We start from the raw sequence: 20,503 nt of genomic DNA, 5'->3' as shown, positions 1-20,503 counted from the left end.
TCCAGGTCCATCCATTTGCCTAGGAATTTCATAAATTCATTCTTTTTAATAGCTGAGTAGTACTCCATTGTGTAAATGTACCACATTTTCTGTATCCATTCCTCTGTTGAGGGGCATCTGGGTTCTTTCCAGCTTCTGGCTATTATAAATAAGGCTGCTATGAACATAGTGGAGCATGTGTCCTTCTTACCAGTTGGAACATCTTCTGGATATATGCCCAGGAGAGGTATTGTGGGATCCTCCGGTAGTACTATGTCCAATTTTCTGAGGAACCGCCAGACTGATTTCCAGAGTGGTTGTACAAGCTTGCAATCCCACCAACAATGGAGGAGTGTTCCTCTTTCTCCACATCCTCGCCAGCATCTGCTGTCACCTGAATTTTTGTTCTTAGCCATTCTGACTGGTGTGAGGTGGAATCTCAGGGTTGTTTGATTTGCATTTCCCTGATGATTAATGATGCTGAACATTTTTTCAGGTGCTTCTCAGCCATTTGGTATTCCTCAGGTGAGAATTCTTTGTTTAGCTCTGAGTCCAGCTTTCTCTGTGATCCTTTGCTTGTGGGCTCCTGTGAACCCGAGATTCTAGGTGTGTCAGAGTTCTTGGCAGTCAAGTTCCTCTGAGACCCTGAAATATTGGTGTGACCAAGCTCCTTTTATCCTGTGATCCTGTTGTCAAAGATCCTGGGCATATTACAGTGCCTGGAAGAGATGTCTCCTTTGAGGAGTGTGGAGCTGTCTGGTCAGTGGTCCTATGATCATGTGGAGAGTCCTCTAGGGACCTTGGGGGGTGTCCACTGACTCAGCGCCCAAGGTGACCTGATGCTGGTGCCAACTGGAAGGGACTTGTGACCCTGGTCAGGCTAGGCTTTCTCATTATTCTTTTTTGTTGAACATTGGAAATAATTTATCATATTGTCTGCTAGTTGAACGTATTATTTTTGAATTATTAACAAGTAATAGTAATTCACATATTGATTCCAGTATTCATTTTCACGACATTTTTTTTCCTTCCAAATGAACCTAGTTTTCAAAAATATACAGTTGTAGAATATTTGATTTTGAGGAGCAAGAACCAGTTCTATAAAGATTAACATTTCAGTCCTGTGACTATACATTTTTGAGGCAACACTATGAAGGCTACTAGATAAATATGAATTAACAAACAGTTCTCTTAAGATTCAAGAGACATGTTAGTTGCATACTGTGAGTGTTTATATTATACACATGATGCTAGACTTTTCAGTTTGTAAGCTTACAACAGACTTGAAGTTACATGAAATTATTTAATTGTTATTTTTAATTCTAATCCTTGAACTATCTTTCATTTTGGAAAGTTCGTTTATCCCATCATAGTTTTAAATGTGTGTATGATCTGGAATCATCTTTGACAGTATACTTCATCTTTTTTTTTTTTTTTTTTTTATTAATCATTCTATTTGTTTCCCGGTCAATGTTATCCCCCTACCTTGTCTACCCTCCATGTGCCTCCCACTGCATGCCCCTCCCCTTTGTCTCTAAGAGAGTACTTCATCTAACTTGCCCTTCTTTTCCTTTTTGATCACTCACAGAGCTTTTTCATTTCATTGTTGAACTTTGGTACAGACCTTAGTCCTTTTTGAAAGAGACATTGACGAAGGAAGAGGCTGGTCATATAAAAACAAGAGGTCACTGCATTTGTGGAAATTTCAGTTTAATCACTGAAAGTAAGGCAAACCATAAAGAGAAAATGAAGTAAGGAAGTTTAGCTGAAAGTGATGGAATGTGGTAGTCTGCAACATTCTTGATGGTAAAGACATCTGATAGGCCAAACAAGGACTGTTATTCCCATACTAAAAGCTAGTACTACACATTTTCCAGATACTTAATGCATTCTCTATCAGAACACATATCAATGAATACTATAGTTTTTGAAGTTATTTTTAAATATTTATATTTAAGTTTCTGTGTTTTGATAATCCCATGTGGTCAGAAATAAAAGTAGGTTTTATTTTGGGTATTGTATTTTGTTATGTGGATGGTGGATGGGATAAACAGGGTTCCTTTATGATCCTTCTGCTGTATATATAAAGTACAGTGTATAGAATACTATGCAACAAAAAGTCTATTTTTAGGTATCTCTACTGTTTTTTATTGTATGATAGAACACAATTTAAATATAAAGAAGCAGCCTTACAGATTTTGATTTATGCATCTAAGGTATAATTTACATTTGAAATGAAAACAACTTGAAAAATTAGTATCACCTAATTGTTTTGGGGACAATACTGGGAAGTAAACATTATATATTGATTTATATTGGCTTTCTGACCTCCCATTCTTCTTCTATTTCTCCCTCCCTTACTTTTGAGACAGAATCAAACCTAATTGTCTATATTGTGTTTGACTTGATTTCATGTTCTAACCCAGGCTGACCTTGAACTTGTGATCCTTTGGATTCAACCTTCTGAGTGGCGTGGATTTTAGGTTTCTTTCAGGAGGCCTGGCTTAATTGATGTTTTTTTACATTAGTTGTTGATAATGAGCTTGAATAGGAGGAAACCAGCAATTGAAATATGCTAGATTCTGATTGTTTTTGCTATTTGATAAGGACATGAGAAATGTATATTTGACAAGGATATGAGAAATGTATGTCTATGATAGACAGGTATATGAATAAGTCATGTGGGTACTGTAAATATGTACAGTTTTCAACACTTAAAATACAATGAATAAAAAATTATTTAATCATATGCATTCAGACAAAAATATAGAATCTCCAGTTTACCCCCCAGTTTTAAGTAGATATATTTAAAATAAAACATAAAGATTAACACAGAAAAAAACCCAAAACTTCCTACCTTTAAAAATCTCGTTCTCGCCGGGTGTGGTGGCGCACGCCTTTAATCCCAGCACTTGGGAGGCAGAGGCAGGTGGATTTCTGAGTTCGAGGCCAGCCTGGTCTACAAAGTGAGTTCCAGGACTATACAGCCAGGGCTATACAGAAAAACCCTGTCTTGAAAAACCAAAAAAAAAAAAAAAAAAAAAAAAAAAAACCCAACATTTACGTATGAAAATTTAGTCCACAGAGAACACCCAAAGAAATGATTCTTTTAAGACCATTATCTATGTGTAGATATCCTGTTCTAAAAATAACTGTGAACATTAAATTTGTTTGATCTTTGTCTACATAGCAATCATCATCTATAATGAGTTGTTAATTGCATGGTTTTCACATTGTACCTGATAGGTGAGAAAAAAGGTTGCAGTTCTGTTATGTATTCATCAAAGAGCAATTGTCCTTCAACTTTCCTTACCCTTCTTAAATTGCGAGAAACTTCTTTTACCACTTGTTTATTGCCCAGAAGAATCAGATAGCAAAATACACAAATTGGGTTAGGAAAAGGACTTTGAGCCTGAGTTTTATGCTAATGATATTGTTTTTCACGAATTGCATTCAAGGACTTCTTTTATTTATGTCAGATAAACTCTATCAGCTCTGTTTTCATTTTCAGGATTTTCAGATTAGGAATCTGATTTCTTGGAATAAATTTATTTTAATATAATTCAATGGAATCAACAGAAATTGGATGTCCTGTGGAGTACATGATAGAATTTTAGCTATATTACTTAGCTTAAGAGAATAAACCAATACATTTTTTTTCCTGTGGAAGTTAACATTTTATTGTAAATTTGAATGGTTATGTCACTAAGCTATCAGATTTAGCAACTGTCCTAAAATAATTATAGTTATAATTTCAGACATATTAAGATGTAAAGTATGACTGATTTTGGCTTGAATATGTGGAATGTATTTCGATCTTGCTTCTCTCCTATTTATTGTAGAGTGATGAGTTTATTTTCCTTTTTGTTCACACTGTACATCATTTACCCCATTATAATATATGACTTTGTATTATACTTTTATAACAACTTTTAAAGGCAGGAGTGGAGGAGAATATTCCTCACTGCTTAGCCTGTTGATATTTAAAATAGATACAGTTAAAGCTATTTCCTTGACTATCTCAAGACTAATTTAGGCAGTATAAGAAATTGATTTTAATAAATAGGAAAATGTTTTCTGAGAAAAAAAATTATAGTTAAACTTTTTATGTAAGGAGATATTTTTGTGTAACTTGAGGTAGTGCAGCATCTTGTTATAACAATGTGGAAAAGAAATTTGTTTTTATATAATATTATCATCCTGAAACGAGGCACATTTTCTCCTCTTGAAAGTGTATCAATCACATTAGACATAGCAGGATCTTGCTAGTGAACCTGATGGAGAGAATGAATGCAGACACAGAGAAAGATGGGATGTCTTCTTTGGAATTTTCTATGGAAATTGTAATCTATTACAGCACTGAAGTCAAAACCTCTGAGAGTCAAATCTGGAAATTGACACATTCAACCTTTTTGTAAATCAGTCCAAATAAAGTTTTCAGCAAGTGTCAGCTTCAAAGCTTATGCACAAATGGCTGGAAATGCCAGCACTGTATCAAATAGTCATATTATAATTGCTCAGGTACAGTTCATGCATTAAACTATGAAAATGAATCTTCTCAAGGAATTCAAATATCTAGTACTATTTTATTGTTTTATATAGACAAAATGGGTATATATAATTGTTTATATTTTATTTAAACTCTGTCAGACCATACATATAGTTCCATTGTATTCTTTTTTTTTTTTACTTTAGCATTTTTTGATGGATGAATATTTTGATAGGAGGGCAATAATGAAGCTAATTTAGCTGTAACTCTCTTGAACAGCTTGAATTATTTGTTTCATGTGTTATAATGGTTGCCCACTTTCTGAATTCCCCAGAAAAGTTAGAAGTATCAGTGTTGAACTTTCTAATTTTACCTTGATTTCTTTTGAAAGGCTGCTATAAATCTAGAGAATCTAATAAAATTGAACATTTGATCACTATTTCCTTTTGTATTTGTGTATTTATCTAATAGACTCCTCTTTTCAGCAAATATTAAGGCTATATTTACCTGAAACACAATGGGCTAATTCAAAGTATACATATATTTTTTGGATAAAATATTAAGGTTTTATGAAACTGAAAGATTTTTTTATGGAGATCTTGATGCTTTAGCCCTGGAGAACATAATGTAGAAGAATCTTGCTTTCTTTTGGATTTAGTGTCAAATGAATTTTTTTCCCACTTAGATTAAATGTAATATTTCCTTTCTTTTGATCATGTCAATCAGTATCAAGCAAGACCTTCTAAAATAATGACATCTGAAATTCAGAAAACTTGGAGCTAATTTTTACTTTAAGTTTCAATATATGTCATTTAAAAAATAAATATTTTATTACTTTTTGATAATTTTATACATTATATATTTTTATTCATCCTATCTCCTTCCTGATCTACTTTTAATTTTTATACACACCCCAACTATGTCTTCATTGTTTTATTTAAATCACTGAGTCTAATATGTGTGTGTATATACTCTTGGGTGTGTGGCCATCCATTGGAACACAGTCAATATGCCAGTGGCTGTATCATTAAATAAAACAAACAAAGAAAGAAAAGGAACTACTCTTTTCCAGGCAGGTATCAATTATCAATATCCTTCCAGCAAGGAGGTGAACTTCATGCCTGCATCCCCCACTCTATGCAGTGATCTTTTTCATCTATCTTGAGATAGACTAAGTCCCAGCTGTTGTAGTTCATATGTGTAGCTGCTATACTGTGTCTTGAAAACATCATTGTAGTAATCTGCTGCCTCTGACACTTAAATTTTTCCAACTCCTTTTCTGAGATGATTATCTTTGAGCTTTGAGAGGAAAGGTTGTGATATAGATGTCATATTTAGGAATATGCATGCTACAGTCTTATATTCCTTGCCACTTAAGTTATAGTTCATATAGTTATGTGTTAATCATGTACTGCAAAAATGAAACTTCAGTGAAGAACCTTGAGAGATGTATTTATTTGAGTATAAAAATTTCATTATGTGTTAGTTTCATAGTAAGTCTATTTAGCAGGCTAATAGAAGTAGGTTCTCCTCTAGGTCCTATATGACCCATCTAGTTACAGGTTCTTGATCCTGATAATGGTGTCATTTGCACCATACATATTGAAGAATCGGCCTCAAATCCACTCATGACATTCATACTACTTTTGTACTACTATTTTGCCAGGGTGGTGGTTATTATAGCTTCAGTGTTTACAGACTTTTGTAGTATGTATAGCAACTTCCAGGATTTTGAAAGCTAGCTAATAGTAGTGAAGTTTCTAGATGAATAACAGTTTGACTTCTCTGAGCTCTATGGCTCAAAAATATGGTGTCTTGTCCTTGATTTTAGTGAGATTGATTTTAGTGAGATTGATTTTAGTTTCTCTGTATTTAATTTGGTGTTGACTGTTGGTTGGCTATATATTGCTTTTATTATGTTTAGCTATGTGCCAGGTATTCCTGATCTCTCCAAGACTTTTAACACGGAAGGGTATGGTAGTTTTTCAAAGGCTTTTTCAGCATCTAATGAAATGATCATGCAATTTTTTCCTTCAGTTCGTTTATATAGTTTATTACGTTTATGAATTTTCATATATTAAACCATTCCTGTATTCCTGGGATGAACCCTACTTGATCATGGTGAATGATGATTTTGATGTGTTCTTGGATTTGGTTTGAGGGACTTTTATTGAATATTTTGCATTGTACTCATAAGTGAACATGGCCTGAAGCTCTCTTTCTTTGTTGGGTCTTTTTGTGGTTTAAATATCCGAGTAACTGTGGCTTCACAGAATGAATTAGGAAGTTTTCCTTCTGTTTCTATTTTGTGGAAAATTAGAGGAGTTTGGCATTAGCTCTTCTTTGAAGGTCTGTTAGAATTCTGCACTAAAACCATCTGGCCTTGGGCTTATTTTGGTTGAGAGTCTTTAATGAATATTCCTATTTCCTAAGGGGTTATGGGACTTTATATAGTTTACCTGATCTTGATTTAACTTTGGTATGTGGTATCTGTATAGAAAATCATCCATTTCATCTAGATTTTCTAGTTTTGGAGAGTAGAGGCTTTTGTGGTTGGTTCTGATGAATTTTTGAATTTACTCAGTTTCTCCTATGTATTCATTTTCATTTCTGATTTTGTTAATTTGGATACTGTCTTTGTGTTCTTTTGATAGGTTTTTAAAGGTGTTATCTATCTTGTTGATTTTCTCAAAGAACCAGCTCTCATATTGTTCTCTTTGTTTCTAATTGGTTGATTTCAGTGAAGACTTTGTCTAGGTCTGGACTATAGAAGCCGAAGAACAATCAAAGGTTTGGGTTGGAATATGTTAGAAAAATAAATATTAACTCCGTTTGCCTATCTTATATATTTGTTTTTCCATTTTGTGGTTACAAATTATATGTAGGTACTGTTCTCAATCCTGCATTAAGAGAACATGAAAAACAAATTTCAGCCTGGTGTTGGTGTTGATAATTTGTAACCTAGTTTCTTATGAGTTTCCACCAGGAGGAATGCAGTTTCATAGAATACAAAAGCACATGCCTATGTGAGATCTACACATGCACACATACTCTCTCTCTCTCTCTCTCTCTCTCTCACACACACACACACACACACACACACACACACACACACACACATCTAAATCTGTGTTTATTCTCCTGTAAAATTCAGGCATTTTAACCCATCACTGGCATGGCTCACAAAGTATACCCCATTGATGGATTGATAGATGAAAGGGTGTTCTCTTAACTGTTGAATAAGCACTGTGAATGCCAATGCAATATAACATATATTTTCTTCTTCTTCATTCTTCCTGAATAGCTTTCTTTCTCAAAATTTTAGTGGTAATTTCAGATAGAGTCTGGATCTCATTCTTTAGCAGTACTTCAGTGATTTCTTATAAGACTCAGGACATTAAAAATCTATAATAACACGGATTATAATATAGTCTATATAAATATATGAACTAGACTGTAAATAAAGAAGGCATTTATTCTGTGTTTGTAGGTATAAACTCAGTGTACTTTTGTAGCAATCATGAAATCTTCAGTGAGGTATTGGAAAAACTGTTAGGTAAATGTTATATAAAAATATGTAGTGGTTTTGTTGAGTAGAATCTGTTAAAATTACATGACACTTGTTTTAAATGTGACTGAGTAAAAAAGAAAGGATTATAGATGATTATGGAAGTTACCAAATAGCATTCTTCATAATTTTTTTCCTTTTGTATTATTCTCTACTTTTGTATCCCTTACAACTTTGTTATCTATAGTGAATTAGAACTTATATTCAGGTTGAGATAATATGCGGTCATTTATTTCTTAAAGTGCATTCCCCAAGTTAGATTTTATATATCATTATCAAATGTATTATTATAGTTCTATATAGCCTCAAGTACTATTCTATAAGTGTTCCAATTGATATACTTTATAGAGCTTGTGTCAGCAGCTTGACTTCTATCCTAGTTTTGTATCCTCTGGTAGTGAGATTGTTTTTGGTTGTGGGGACAGTGTATACCATAGTCTAGAGTTGTTCTCAGCCCATGTCTAACTTCCAAAAGAGTGCCTGTACTTCATAAAGACAAAACCCTTTTCTATGCCAGTGATTTTAAAATTTACCAAGCATTACAGTCACTTTTAATCACATTCAAGCGTACTTGGCTGCCATCTCACCTCCCCTGGGGATTGATTCTATAGTTCTGTGTATGGCCCCACAATTTGAATTATTAGCACATTCACAATGATATTGATGGTGCTGGTTTGAGGTACATAATTAGAGCAACACTTAGTTTGGGTGTTATCGTTTTTTTAACAAACAAACGCCCAGTCTTGAAACCTGGCCAACATTTGTTTTAATTAAAGCTGTTTCATCCTGCCTTTTTTTTTTTTTATTTTTTGGTCTTTATATGGTTTTGTTGCATATGCCTACCTACCTAGTGCTATGAATGTCAGAGAGAATACAGCAAGAGGCTGTGTATTGCTTGATGCCCGAGAGAGAAATGGAGTTGGCAAGAAAAACAGGGGAGGGGGAATATTTGTTGAATTCCTGAGTATAATCAGGGTTCACTGTGTTTAGTTCAGCCCCCTACCACCAATCCTCATGGGGTCCTTTTCTACTGTGAAAACTGCAGTCTCTATCTAGGTTTACTCTTCCATTATCCAGATGCATTCTCAGCTCAGACTTCTTACTCCCTAATTTGTAATAAGTAAACTTGTCCTTTTACCCTTAGTTTCAGATTATGGATGTATGTCTTTAACACTCCAGATTTTTTTATCTCATCCATTCCACCCTCTGACTGTTCCACATCCCAAACCTCATCCCAGTCCCCTGTCTCCATGAGGATGTCCCCACCCCCACCCCTCACCCCACCAGACCTCTAAACTCCTTGGGGCCTCCAGTCTCTTGAGGGTTAGGTGCAGCATCTCTGACTAAACCCAGACCAGGCAGTCCTCTGCTGTTGGGGGCTTCATATCAGCTGGTGCATGCTGCCTGGTTAGTGGTCCAGTGCATGAGAGATCTTGGGAGTCCAGGTTAGTTGAGACTGCTGGTCCTCCTACAGGGTAGCCCTTCTCCTCTCTTTCTTCCAGCTTTTACATAATTCAACCACAGGGGTCAGCTGCTTCTGTTGGTTGGGTGCAAATATCTGCATCTGACTCTTTTAGTTGCTTGTTGGGTCTTTTGGAGGGTAGTAATGATAGGTCCCTTTTTTTTTTTTTTGAGCACTTCATAGCCTCAGTAATAGTAGTAATAGGAGGCCTTGGGGCCTCCCCTTGAGTTGGATTTCACTTTGGGCCTGTCACTGTACCTTCTTTTCCTCAGGTTCTTCTCCATGTCCATCTCTGTATTTCTTTCAGACAGGAACAATTATGGGTCAGAGTTTTGACTGTGGGATGGCAACCCCATCCCTCACTTGATGCCCTGACTTTCTTCTGGAGGTGGTCTCTGTAAGTTCCCTCTCACCACTATAGGGCATTTCATCTAAGGTCTTTCTCCCTTTGATTCCTGAGAGTCTCTCACCTCCCAAGTCTCTGGTACATTCTGGAGGGTCATCCTACCTACTACCTCTTGAGGTTGCCTCTTTCCATTCTTTCTGCTCACCCTTAGGGTTTCAGGCCTTTTCCCCCACCCAATACCATATCAGGTTCCTCTCTTCTCCTGCCTGTCCACTTTCCCTCCCAGGTCCCTCCCTCTCTTCCCCCTTGTGATTGCTTTCTTCTCCCTCCCAATTGAGACTGAGGCATCCCCATTTGGACCCTTCAGCTTGTTGACCTTTTTTAGTTCTGTGGACTATAACTTGGGTGTTCTGTACATTTTTTTTTTTTTTTGCTAATATCCACTTATTAGTGCATACATACCATGCATGTCGTCTTTGGTCTGAGTTACCTCACTTAGGATGATATTTTCTACTTCCATCCATTTGACTGCAAACTCAGGATGTCCTCATTCCTAATAGCTGAGTAGTATTGCATTGTGTAAATGAACCCCATTTTAAAAATAACAATAGACCCTTATCTGATTTAGGATAGGTAAAGATCCTTTCCCAATCTGTTGGTGGTTTTTTTGTCTTATTGATGGTGTCTTTTGCCTTGCAGAAGCTTTGCAGTTTCATGAGGTCCCACTTGTCAATTCTCGATCTTACAGCACAAGCCATTGCTGTTCTATTCAAGAATTTTTCCCCTGTGCCCATATCTTCAAGGCTTTTCCCCACTTTCTCCTCTATAAGTTTCAGTGTCTCTGGTCTTATGTGAAGTTCCTTGATCCACTTAGACTTGACCTTAGTACAAGGAGATAGGAATGGATCGATTTGCATTCTTCTACATGATAACAACCAGTTGTGCCAGCACCATTTGTTGAAAATGCTGTCTTTCTTCCACTGGATGGTTTTAGCTCCCTTGTCGAAGATCAAGTGACCGTAGGTGTGTGGGTTCATTTCTGGGTCTTCAATTCTATTCCATTGGTCTATTTGTCTGTCACTATACCAGTACCATGCAGTTTTTATCACAATTGCTCTGTAGTAAAGCTTTAGGTCTGGCATGATGATTCCACCAGAGGTTCTAATATCCAATATATATAAGGAACTCAAGAAGGTGGACTCCAGAAAGTCAAATAACCCCATTAAAAAATGGGGCTCAGAATTGAACAAAGAATTCTCACCTGAAGAATACCAAATGGCAGAGAAGCACCTGAAAAAATGTTCAACATCCTTAATCATCAGGGAAATGCAAATCAAAACAACCCTGAGATTCCACCTCACACCAGTCAGAATGGCTAAGATCAAAAATTCAGGTGACAGCAGATGCTGGCGGGGATGTGGAGAAAGAGGAACACTCCTCCATTGTTGGTGGGATTGCAAGCTTGTACAACCACTCTGGAAATCAGTCTGGCGGTTCCTCAGAAAATTGGACATAGTACTACCGGAGGATCCAGCAATACCTCTTCTGGGCATATATCCAGAAGATGTCCCAACCGGTAAGAAGGACACATGCTCCACTATGTTCATAGCAGCCCTATTTATAATAGCCAGAAGCTGGAAAGAACCCAGATGTCCCTCAACAGAGGAATGGATACAGAAATTATGGTACATTTACACAATGGAGTACTACTCAGCTATTAAAAAGAATGAATTGATGAAATTCCTAGCCAAATGGATGGACCTGGAGGGCATCATCTTGAGTGAGGTAACACAATCACAAAGGAACTCACACAATATGTATTCACTGATAAGTGGATATTAGCCCAAAACTTAGGATACCCAAGATATAAGATACAATTTGCTAAACGCATGAAACTCAAGAAGAATGAAGACCAAAATGTGGACACTGTGCCCCTTCTTAGAATTGGGAACAAAACACCCATGGAAGGAGTTACAGAGACAAAGTTTGGAGCTGTGATGAAAGGATGGACCATCTAGAGACTGCAGTATCCAGGGATCCATCCCATAATCAGCTTCTAAACGCTGACACCATTGCATACACTAGCAAGATTTTGGTGAAAGGACCCAAAGATAGCTTTCTCTTGTGAGACTATGCAGGGGCCTAGCAAACACAGGAGTGGATGCTCACAGTCAGCTATTGGATATATCACAGGGCTCCCAATGGAGAAGCTAGAGAAAGTACCCAAGGAGCTAAAGGGATCTGCAACCCTATAGTTGGAACAACATGATGAACTAACCAGAACCCCAGAGCTCTTGTCTCTAGCTGCATATGTATCGAAAGATGGCCTATTCGGCCATCACTGGAAAGAGAGGCCCATTGGACTTGCAAACTTTATATGCCCCAATATAGGGGAATGCCAGGGCCAAAAGAATGGGAATGGGAGGGTAGGGAAGTGGGGGGCGGTATGGGGGACTTTTGGGATAGCATTGGAAATGTAATTGAGGAAAATATGTAATAAAAAAATAACAATAATCTTTTAAAATAACAATAATTTTCACTGAATGAATCCAAAATGCTCTTAACCATCCGTTTTTAGGTAGTCTGTCTTTTGTGGGTGACTGATTTCAAATGAATAAATATATATCATTCTCTTTTGTCATATACTTTCCCAGATGAAGAAATAATCCTGATAATTTAATAGTGCTGGGTATTAAGGAAACATGAGTAATATTTATAATCAAATATAATTTCTAAGCGTTAAATTTAAAGAACTCGATTTTTTTTTTCTTCTCAAATGTCAAAGCAGATACTGAAGGCTGTAAATACAGGTTCAGTTAGACTCCTATGATATGAAGGTTGATCCATTCTATTGTTCTATGATAATATTTATAGATTTCTCTCTCGGATGGATTCAATACTGCACATTATATTTAGAACTGATGTCCCTTTATCTTTGTACCACTAAGTCACTGATTATTAAGAGTCATTGTGAAAATAGCTCATTGCCTTGGATGACTACATGCCGAAAACGAATAGTAGCTCACTTCCAGTTATAATGACAGTACCATATTGAATTCTTCTTTCATTATGGAAATAAAAGCTATATTCATTTAAAATGACTTTCCATACAATTGAGGATGTGACTGGTTCTAATTATCAGCTTTTTTTAAGTATTCCTTCTTCAATAATCTGATGACTCTCACTGATAATCTGATTAAAAATATATATTTTTTGCTATGTTGATATGAAGTGGACATATTTTCCATTAATTTTGTATTTCTTTGCTATGATACCATGATGAAGGCTAAAGATAGGAAAAAAAGATTTATTGGGGTCCTACTGTTTCAGAGGGATATAATTCATCACTGTGGGAGGCTAGCAACCATGGTGCTGGAGCAGTAGCTGGGAGGTTACATCCTGATTCAGATCCTGAAGAACAGATAGCTAATTGGGAATTTTGTGAGCATTTGAAATCCCAAAGCCTGCCCCACTGTGACAGTCCTAATCCAGCAAGCCACATCACCTCATCCTTCCTAAATGGTTCTATTAATGAAGGACCAAATTATTCAAATATATGAGCCTCTGGAAGCCAGGCTTATTCACCACCAGAGGAAGTTTCAGTATTACGGAATACATAAACACATGGTTTTAATATATGGAGTATCTGTGGGATACATGACCTCAGTGGTATAGTGCTTGCATGATTTCTATGAGGGTTCGTATTCTCTGCTTATTGTTGCAACATTTGTATATGTATGTAGGTAGTATAAATTCTAATGACTATTTTACAACCTTCTGTGTGCTTATTTAACTTTGTGAAACATGATTGTCTATTCTTTTAATCCAAATTGGTTCTAAATTTCAATTAGTAAATATTTATTGTTTACAAATATGTCATATATTATATGTAAGCTACTCTTATAGGGACAATGGATGATAAAGAAATATCTAAGAAAATATAGTGTATTTAGGGGATTTATAATACAAATGAAATGACAAGGCATATAATAAAAGCCATGGCAGACATTAAGTATTAAGATTATAGAGAGAACTGTACCTTGGGTATTCTGGGCCCCCAAGATCTCTCAAACATTGGACCACCAACCGGGCAGCATACACCAGCTGATATGAGGCCCCCAACACATAAAGAGCAGAGGACTGCTCGGTCTCAGCTCAATCAGGGATGACCCACCTAACCCTCAAGAGACTGTAGGCCCCAGGGTGTTTAGAGGTCATGTGGAGTGGGGTGTGTGGGTGGAGACATCCTCGTGGAGATAGGGCGTTGGGTAGGAGGAATGGGATGTGGAACAGTTTGAGGGTGGACTGGCGGGGGAATGAAATATGGAGTGTAAATTAATAAATAAGTAAAAAGCAAAAGCAAAAGCAAAAGATTATAGAGAGATTTCTTAAAGAATTACCCAAATTTGGTTGAAGATTTCCAGGGTATGCAGATATCACTAATGGTTAAAAATAGTCATTTGATACTTGGAGGCCTCAAGAGATGATATTGTGGTTTTCTTCTTAGAAGAAAGAATAAATAAATTAACAGAGAAAGCTCTGAGAGAAGTTTTGAAATGACCATTTGTCTGATTCCATTGCAAATGTGCTATAAAACCTAAGACTGGAAAGATAGATTAGACTCTATGAAAATGACAGGATAAGTAATCATTGAGGCAATTTCAGTGGATATTTGGACTGAAGAATATTGTGAAGTGTTCAGTCAGATATCTTAAATGTAAAATTAATAAAAGAAATAAAAATATAGCTACATAGACCACCCCTGGAATTTTTCAGCCATGTTAAGATAAGTTAATATAGTGTTAAAATAGGTTTTAGCATAAACCATGAAAGGGACAGAGGAGCATTTAGAGGAAGCATGGTAGAAGTTGAAACATTCATAACTAGATAACCAATGGTTTAGTGTTTTAAAATAAGTGATGTGTAATCTTATGCTGTTTTTTTCAACCTAACTAATACATTCCTTCCCACAGAGTTGATGGAACATTCCAAACACAGTGTTTAACATCTTAGCAATCAGTTTTCTGATTACTCATTACAGTTCTATCTATCTTCAGTGTTTTTTTTTTTTTCAGGTAGCATCTTATCATAGAATCTATTCCTGGCCACATAGTAGATAAAAACATCTTGCCCTTTCAGTTGTTTAACAAAAGTTGTTTGTCTTCATTGCTCCAGTGCACTAATGTTTATACAAATTGTTATTTATTCATTATCTATCTCTCTATTTGTAGGTAGTAGGTTACAAGAGGGTAAGGACTTAGTTATGTTGCCCATTATACCTATGTTGCATACATACTTGGTACCTCATAGATGCTCTTCACCTGTTTATGAAGTGACTAGAATAAATGAAAAGGTGAAAGAGAATGGCAGGTCAAACAATTAAGCCAGTATTTCAAGTCTGAGGGAATCAAAGGGTAATGGTGTTATTAAGAGAATATTGAAGAGTGGAGGAGGAGTTGATTTGTGAAAACAGAAATAGTGCGAGATAAATTTAGCTCATAAATTCTGACTTAAGTATGTGAAGCTGGTGCAATATCTTATGCTGTGCAGTATAGGCACGAGGAAACCATAAAGAGAGGTTTGGGATTTAGATGAGGATGTCAGGGTCATGTGCAGAGTCTAGCCTTTTATCACAGAGGAAAAAGATAAGAGCAAGAAGGCAGGATATCATATTTGAAAACCAAAATTTTATTTTTTAATATCTAATATGCTAAGCATGGAAGTTACTTATATATTCTTTTTAATTCTTAGCTGGGTCAACAACTTTGGCCATGAAGGACTTGGAGTCTTACTGGATGTGCTGGAGAAGCTCCTGGACAAAAAACAGTAAGAATAAACATTTAAAACCTTTCATATACGGAGAAAATGAAATGCAACCTATTATGACTTATTTCTTATTACTTATTTAGGCAAGAAAATATCGACAAGAAGAATCAGTACAAAGTCATTCAGTGCCTGAAAGCATTTATGAATAATAAGGTAAATGCCATTTACTTCTCCCTCTGCTACAAAAGGGGGATCTTGCTTGACTCTATGTAAGTAAGCAACAAAGAAAATAGTGGATACTTATTCTAGTTTCAGTAATATGTTTATAATGCAGATTACCCTAGATTTTCTTTAATGGGCTTTAAAGGTGTATTTTACTTCACATAAAATTTAAGGTGTATTTTTCAATTATATCAACAGTATTAGGTTAGCTCTCATATTAGATGATATATTTTTCCTTTCATGATTATGAAATTTTATTTATTTTAAAAGATTTAGTTTTGGTTTGATCCTAGCCTTTAACAGCTGAGCCATAATCCATAGACTGACAGAAATTAAGGCAAAGAGAAGGTCTCTAGGTTGGGTTGTGGTATCTCCCTTGGAAGGGTAAATAGTATAACTCATTTTCATACAAATGCCTAAAGCAGATAAACTACAATAAAGATATTTAGTTAACAGAGTTCAAAAGCAACAAAGTTATAAAGTGTTTTCCAGTATCATGTTTATATTACCATTATGGGATATCTCATATTTCTAACACAGTCATATGTGAATAAACATGCCAAAGTTTGTTACTCTCAGGGAGAAGTTGCAGGCTGGAACAATCCCTTTGTTTTCATTACATGTTATTTTTATTTGGTTTGCTTATTATAGTCTACAGTTACTCACTTCTCTTTCTATCACATAAGGATGGCTTTGAAACTTAAATAAAAATGCCATGGTGAATAAACTAAAAAAAAAAAATTTATTTATGTGTATGTGTTACTAGATAAATTTATGTACAGCATGTGGTTGCAGATGCCCATTGAGGTTGTAAAAAATCAGATTCCCTAGAACTCAAGCTAAAGGCTTGAGCTGCTTAAAGCGGGTACTAGGAATTGAACCTGTGTTCTTTATAAGAGCAATGTGTCCTCTTAACTGCTGTAGCATCTCTTAATCCCAAGTACTATGAAAATTTAAATGTCATAATTTCCATATAGATAACAACATTTTATTATATACATATGGAAATTTCAAGGGTAGGGATAAGTTTTGTCTACTTTTCTGAGAGTGTTATAAGACTGAGATATATTTTGGTGTTGAATCACTTTCAGTTGTTTATTATGTATAAAGGAAATCTATGGAGGATAGAATGAATTTTTATGTATGTATAATATTTTTTGTATTATACAATATTGTGGAAATATACAGATAAAATAACTGACTAGTTTGCTTAATTACATAATGTCCTTTAGATGATATTTTAATAATCTCAAAGTACTTAATGAAACACTAATTATAACAATGACCAGAAACTTACTAAATTTAAAGTATAACTATTAAAAATCAATGCAATAATATTGTATATTTAAGCAATATATAAAAACACTCTTTCTTTGTCATGTGTGATTATATATTACTCTCTGTATCACATGCCTATATTAACCAGCAAATAATATTATTGGTACATGCAGTATGGAATGTGATTGTTAATGAAATCCTTCATCACCTCACTTGTACTGATATTATTTTTTACATTGAATTATGTATAGGTATGATGCACAGATACATGTGTGTGAAGGTCAAAGTATAACTTGAGGGAGTCACTTCACTTTTTGCACCATGTGGGTCCCAGGGAACAAGCGTCAGTTGTCAGGCATTTTATTGAGTGCCTTCATCTCCTGAGCCATCTCACTGACCCATCTGGAAATTTCTAATAGTGACTTCCATCAGTTCTAGTACAGAATTTCTGTACGTCTGTACTTTTGTAATTTAGATCACACATGCCATGGCATCTAATTCCTAACAGCAATGAACTTAACTGAACATTGTTTCTCCAAAGCTCAAGAAGACTCTCTTTCTGAACCTAACAAAAGTAGTAACTTTATAGAAAGAGAACACAGCACCCGAAATCAGAGATGCAGTTCATATTTTGCCATTCCTCAGTAGACACAGCCTTTGAAAAATAACTTAGCCTCTGGCTAATCAGTCTTTTCCTCTGTAAATTGAGCTATGGGAGCTTTTGTTCTGTATTCTTATTGATTCATGTTGTCAACTATCATAGTTTTATAAGATAACAACTCATTATAATTAGAATAGTGACTAAAGAAAGTTATAACAGTAGGATTTTCTATAGAGCCCTATTCCCACAGGTGGTACTCAGATATGCTAAGACTCACTTTTTTTTTTTTTTCTTATCTGTTTGGCAGTTTTGAAGAACATGATGATTTAATTTAAATTATTCTAAACAGAAATTTTTGTTACTCTGTGTTTATGATTTGAATATATATCTTTGCCACATGAATAAATGAGTCCTTTAAATTACAAGCATGGGAAACAATCCATACAATAGACCTTCTGAATAGAAAACACATAGTGATATATTCATTTTAAGTTGGAATACATTTTCCAAATCGAGGAAATTAAATTTCATGTGAAATGACTTAAATGTTATTTTTTGGTCTTTGAAGTTGACGTTACTTACATCAGAAACCATTTTACAGTCTGAATGTTCCCTTATTTATTTAGACCCACAGTTACAGTCTTATTAAAAAGTTTAGCCAGGCCAACTTTTCTCATAGAAGTTAAATTAAGAAGCATCATGCTGTTCATATGTTATCTTGCAATAGTTTGCAATGAAATGCGATGTTGCCATGGAGCTGTAAAATTAAGCAAACTTTTAATGAGATATCAGAAATATACTTTGTGAGACAAAGGTAAAATACATTAAATTAACTTACTATAACTTAATATTAACTTTTGTCTTGAAAGTCTACTAATAGGCAGTTGTGAGTGCATGTGTACACATTTGGGGTCATTCCTATAAAATAACTGAAACTGATACTTCTCTGCCCACCTTATTGTGATATGTAAGGAATCCCAAGTGCTATGTCCATGAGTCCCTGATACTTGTTACTGCCTAAGAGGTGAGGTATATGGTCAAGTAAATAAGGGAAGCTCCACACTGTATTTATATTACTTTAACTAACATATAGTATACATGAAAGCTTTTTAGCATTTTGGCTCCTCTATGTACCTTAATTTTCAATGCAAATATATTGGAAAAGTTAACCCCAAATCCCACACTTTGCTGTGGATATGTTATGACATAAAAATGTCTTTAGAAAGTATAGTCAATATGTGTTCTATATATTCTTGTTTGTTAAACAAGTATTGTTCCCATATTTTCTGAATATTAAAAAAAAAACTTTCCTGAGGAATAAAAGAAATCATTTTTCTTGAAGCCACAAAAATTCTAAGATGTACTCATTTCGAATAAGGTAGAAAGTATAACTGCATTTGAGGGAATTTACATAATTAAATATAACATTACCCTAAAGATATTGCTTTTTGAATTTTCTTTCATTTTGGGTTTATTTTAAATGAAAACTATATTCCATAGATGTTTAAATGAGACTTCTTTTGTTTGTTTTCTTTAGTTTGGACTACAAAGGATTCTAGGAGATGAGAGAAGCCTTTTACTGTTGGCAAGAGCAATTGACCCAAAACAACAGAATATGATGACTGAAATAGTAAAAATCCTTTCTGCTATTTGCATTGTTGGGGAAGAAAACATGTAAGTATTGATATGTTCTATTTTTTGTGTTGAAAAAATGACACCTGCAAAATTAGTATTTGTATTTCTTTTTGGTAATTTGAAAAAAAATAGTAGATCTTAGAATATTTTTGGTTGACATACTTATTTTATATTTATATTTATTTTATTTTACATTTCACTCTTTGGATATTGTATAGTCCAAACTTGTTAAAGATTTAAAGTGAACACATGAAATTTTGTCCCACTAAAGCCATCATTAGTCAATTGGAAATGTGTTAAAAATTCAAAAAGTTATTTTGGGAAACACAGGGTAGACACACAGGACACACATACACAACATGCACAAGTACATGAACACAGTCAACTCACTGGGTGTTGTAAATTACAGTCAATGCTATTAAGTTTTAAGCTATCTCTCCAGATCCCAATTTGACTTCTTTAATTGAATCAGCTACATGCTTTTATTTTGTACTATTATATTTTACTTTATCTTGTATGTTAATATGAAATAAAGTTCCATATGAAAAAGAAAGCACAGTATAAGTTTGTAGATAAATGGCATGTGTAAAAAATAGCATGTTAAGTAATTCATATGTTACATAGCTCATAGTTACTCTGTAAGAGGGATCATTCAAAGCATTGTCTGTCTTATTACGAGTATTTGAAAGATTTGTCTTTATAAAAATATGTGAAAATTGCAATGCCCTATAAAATATCAAACACTAATATTAAAATACAGAATGAACTATGATTACCTGTATATAAGAAGTATTTCTCATTTATATTTTCTCTTGTTTTGGTTTACAGTCTAGACAAACTTTTAGGGGGCATCACTGCTGCAGCTGAACTAAATAATAGAGAACGATTTTCACCAATTGTGGAAGGCTTAGAAAATAATGAAGCCTTGCATCTCCAGGTGGGTTTTATTTTGTTATGAATCAGTTGAAGAGTTGTTCAACTTTTTGGACTACCTGTTATGACACCACCTTTTAGCTGACATTTATAAAACAGACTATAAAGCACAATTTCTCGTGTCAATCCAAGGTTTTTTTTTTTTCATTTTAAGTCACCTTTATTATGCATTATTATCCCTGATACCATAATTTCATATTTATTGGGAAATCAAAGCCTTAGCA

General features: G+C 34.8%; 1 protein-coding gene across 3 annotated transcripts in view; it reads left to right on the top strand.

Annotated features, from left to right (window-relative positions):
* Positions 1–20,503, top strand: part of Diaph2 (diaphanous related formin 2) — a 707,007-nt gene that overhangs the window by 153,913 nt on the left and 532,591 nt on the right. For all 3 annotated transcript variants that reach the window (XM_021152793.3, XM_021152792.3, XM_085838035.1), the window contains 4 exons: positions 15,596–15,670; positions 15,754–15,823; positions 19,249–19,385; positions 20,175–20,283. In XM_021152793.3, coding sequence (XP_021008452.1) covers positions 15,596–15,670; positions 15,754–15,823; positions 19,249–19,385; positions 20,175–20,283 — 391 coding nt within the window. The remainder of the gene's footprint in view (positions 1–15,595; positions 15,671–15,753; positions 15,824–19,248; positions 19,386–20,174; positions 20,284–20,503) is intronic.

The sequence above is a fragment of the Mus caroli genome, unplaced genomic scaffold (assembly GCF_978045245.1).
Source record: "Mus caroli unplaced genomic scaffold, Mus_caroli_1 scaffold_5, whole genome shotgun sequence".
NCBI classification, from domain to species: domain Eukaryota; kingdom Metazoa; phylum Chordata; class Mammalia; order Rodentia; family Muridae; genus Mus; species Mus caroli.
The sequence above is the reverse complement of the archived record's forward strand: the minus strand, read 5'-3'. Positions and strand labels throughout refer to the sequence as shown.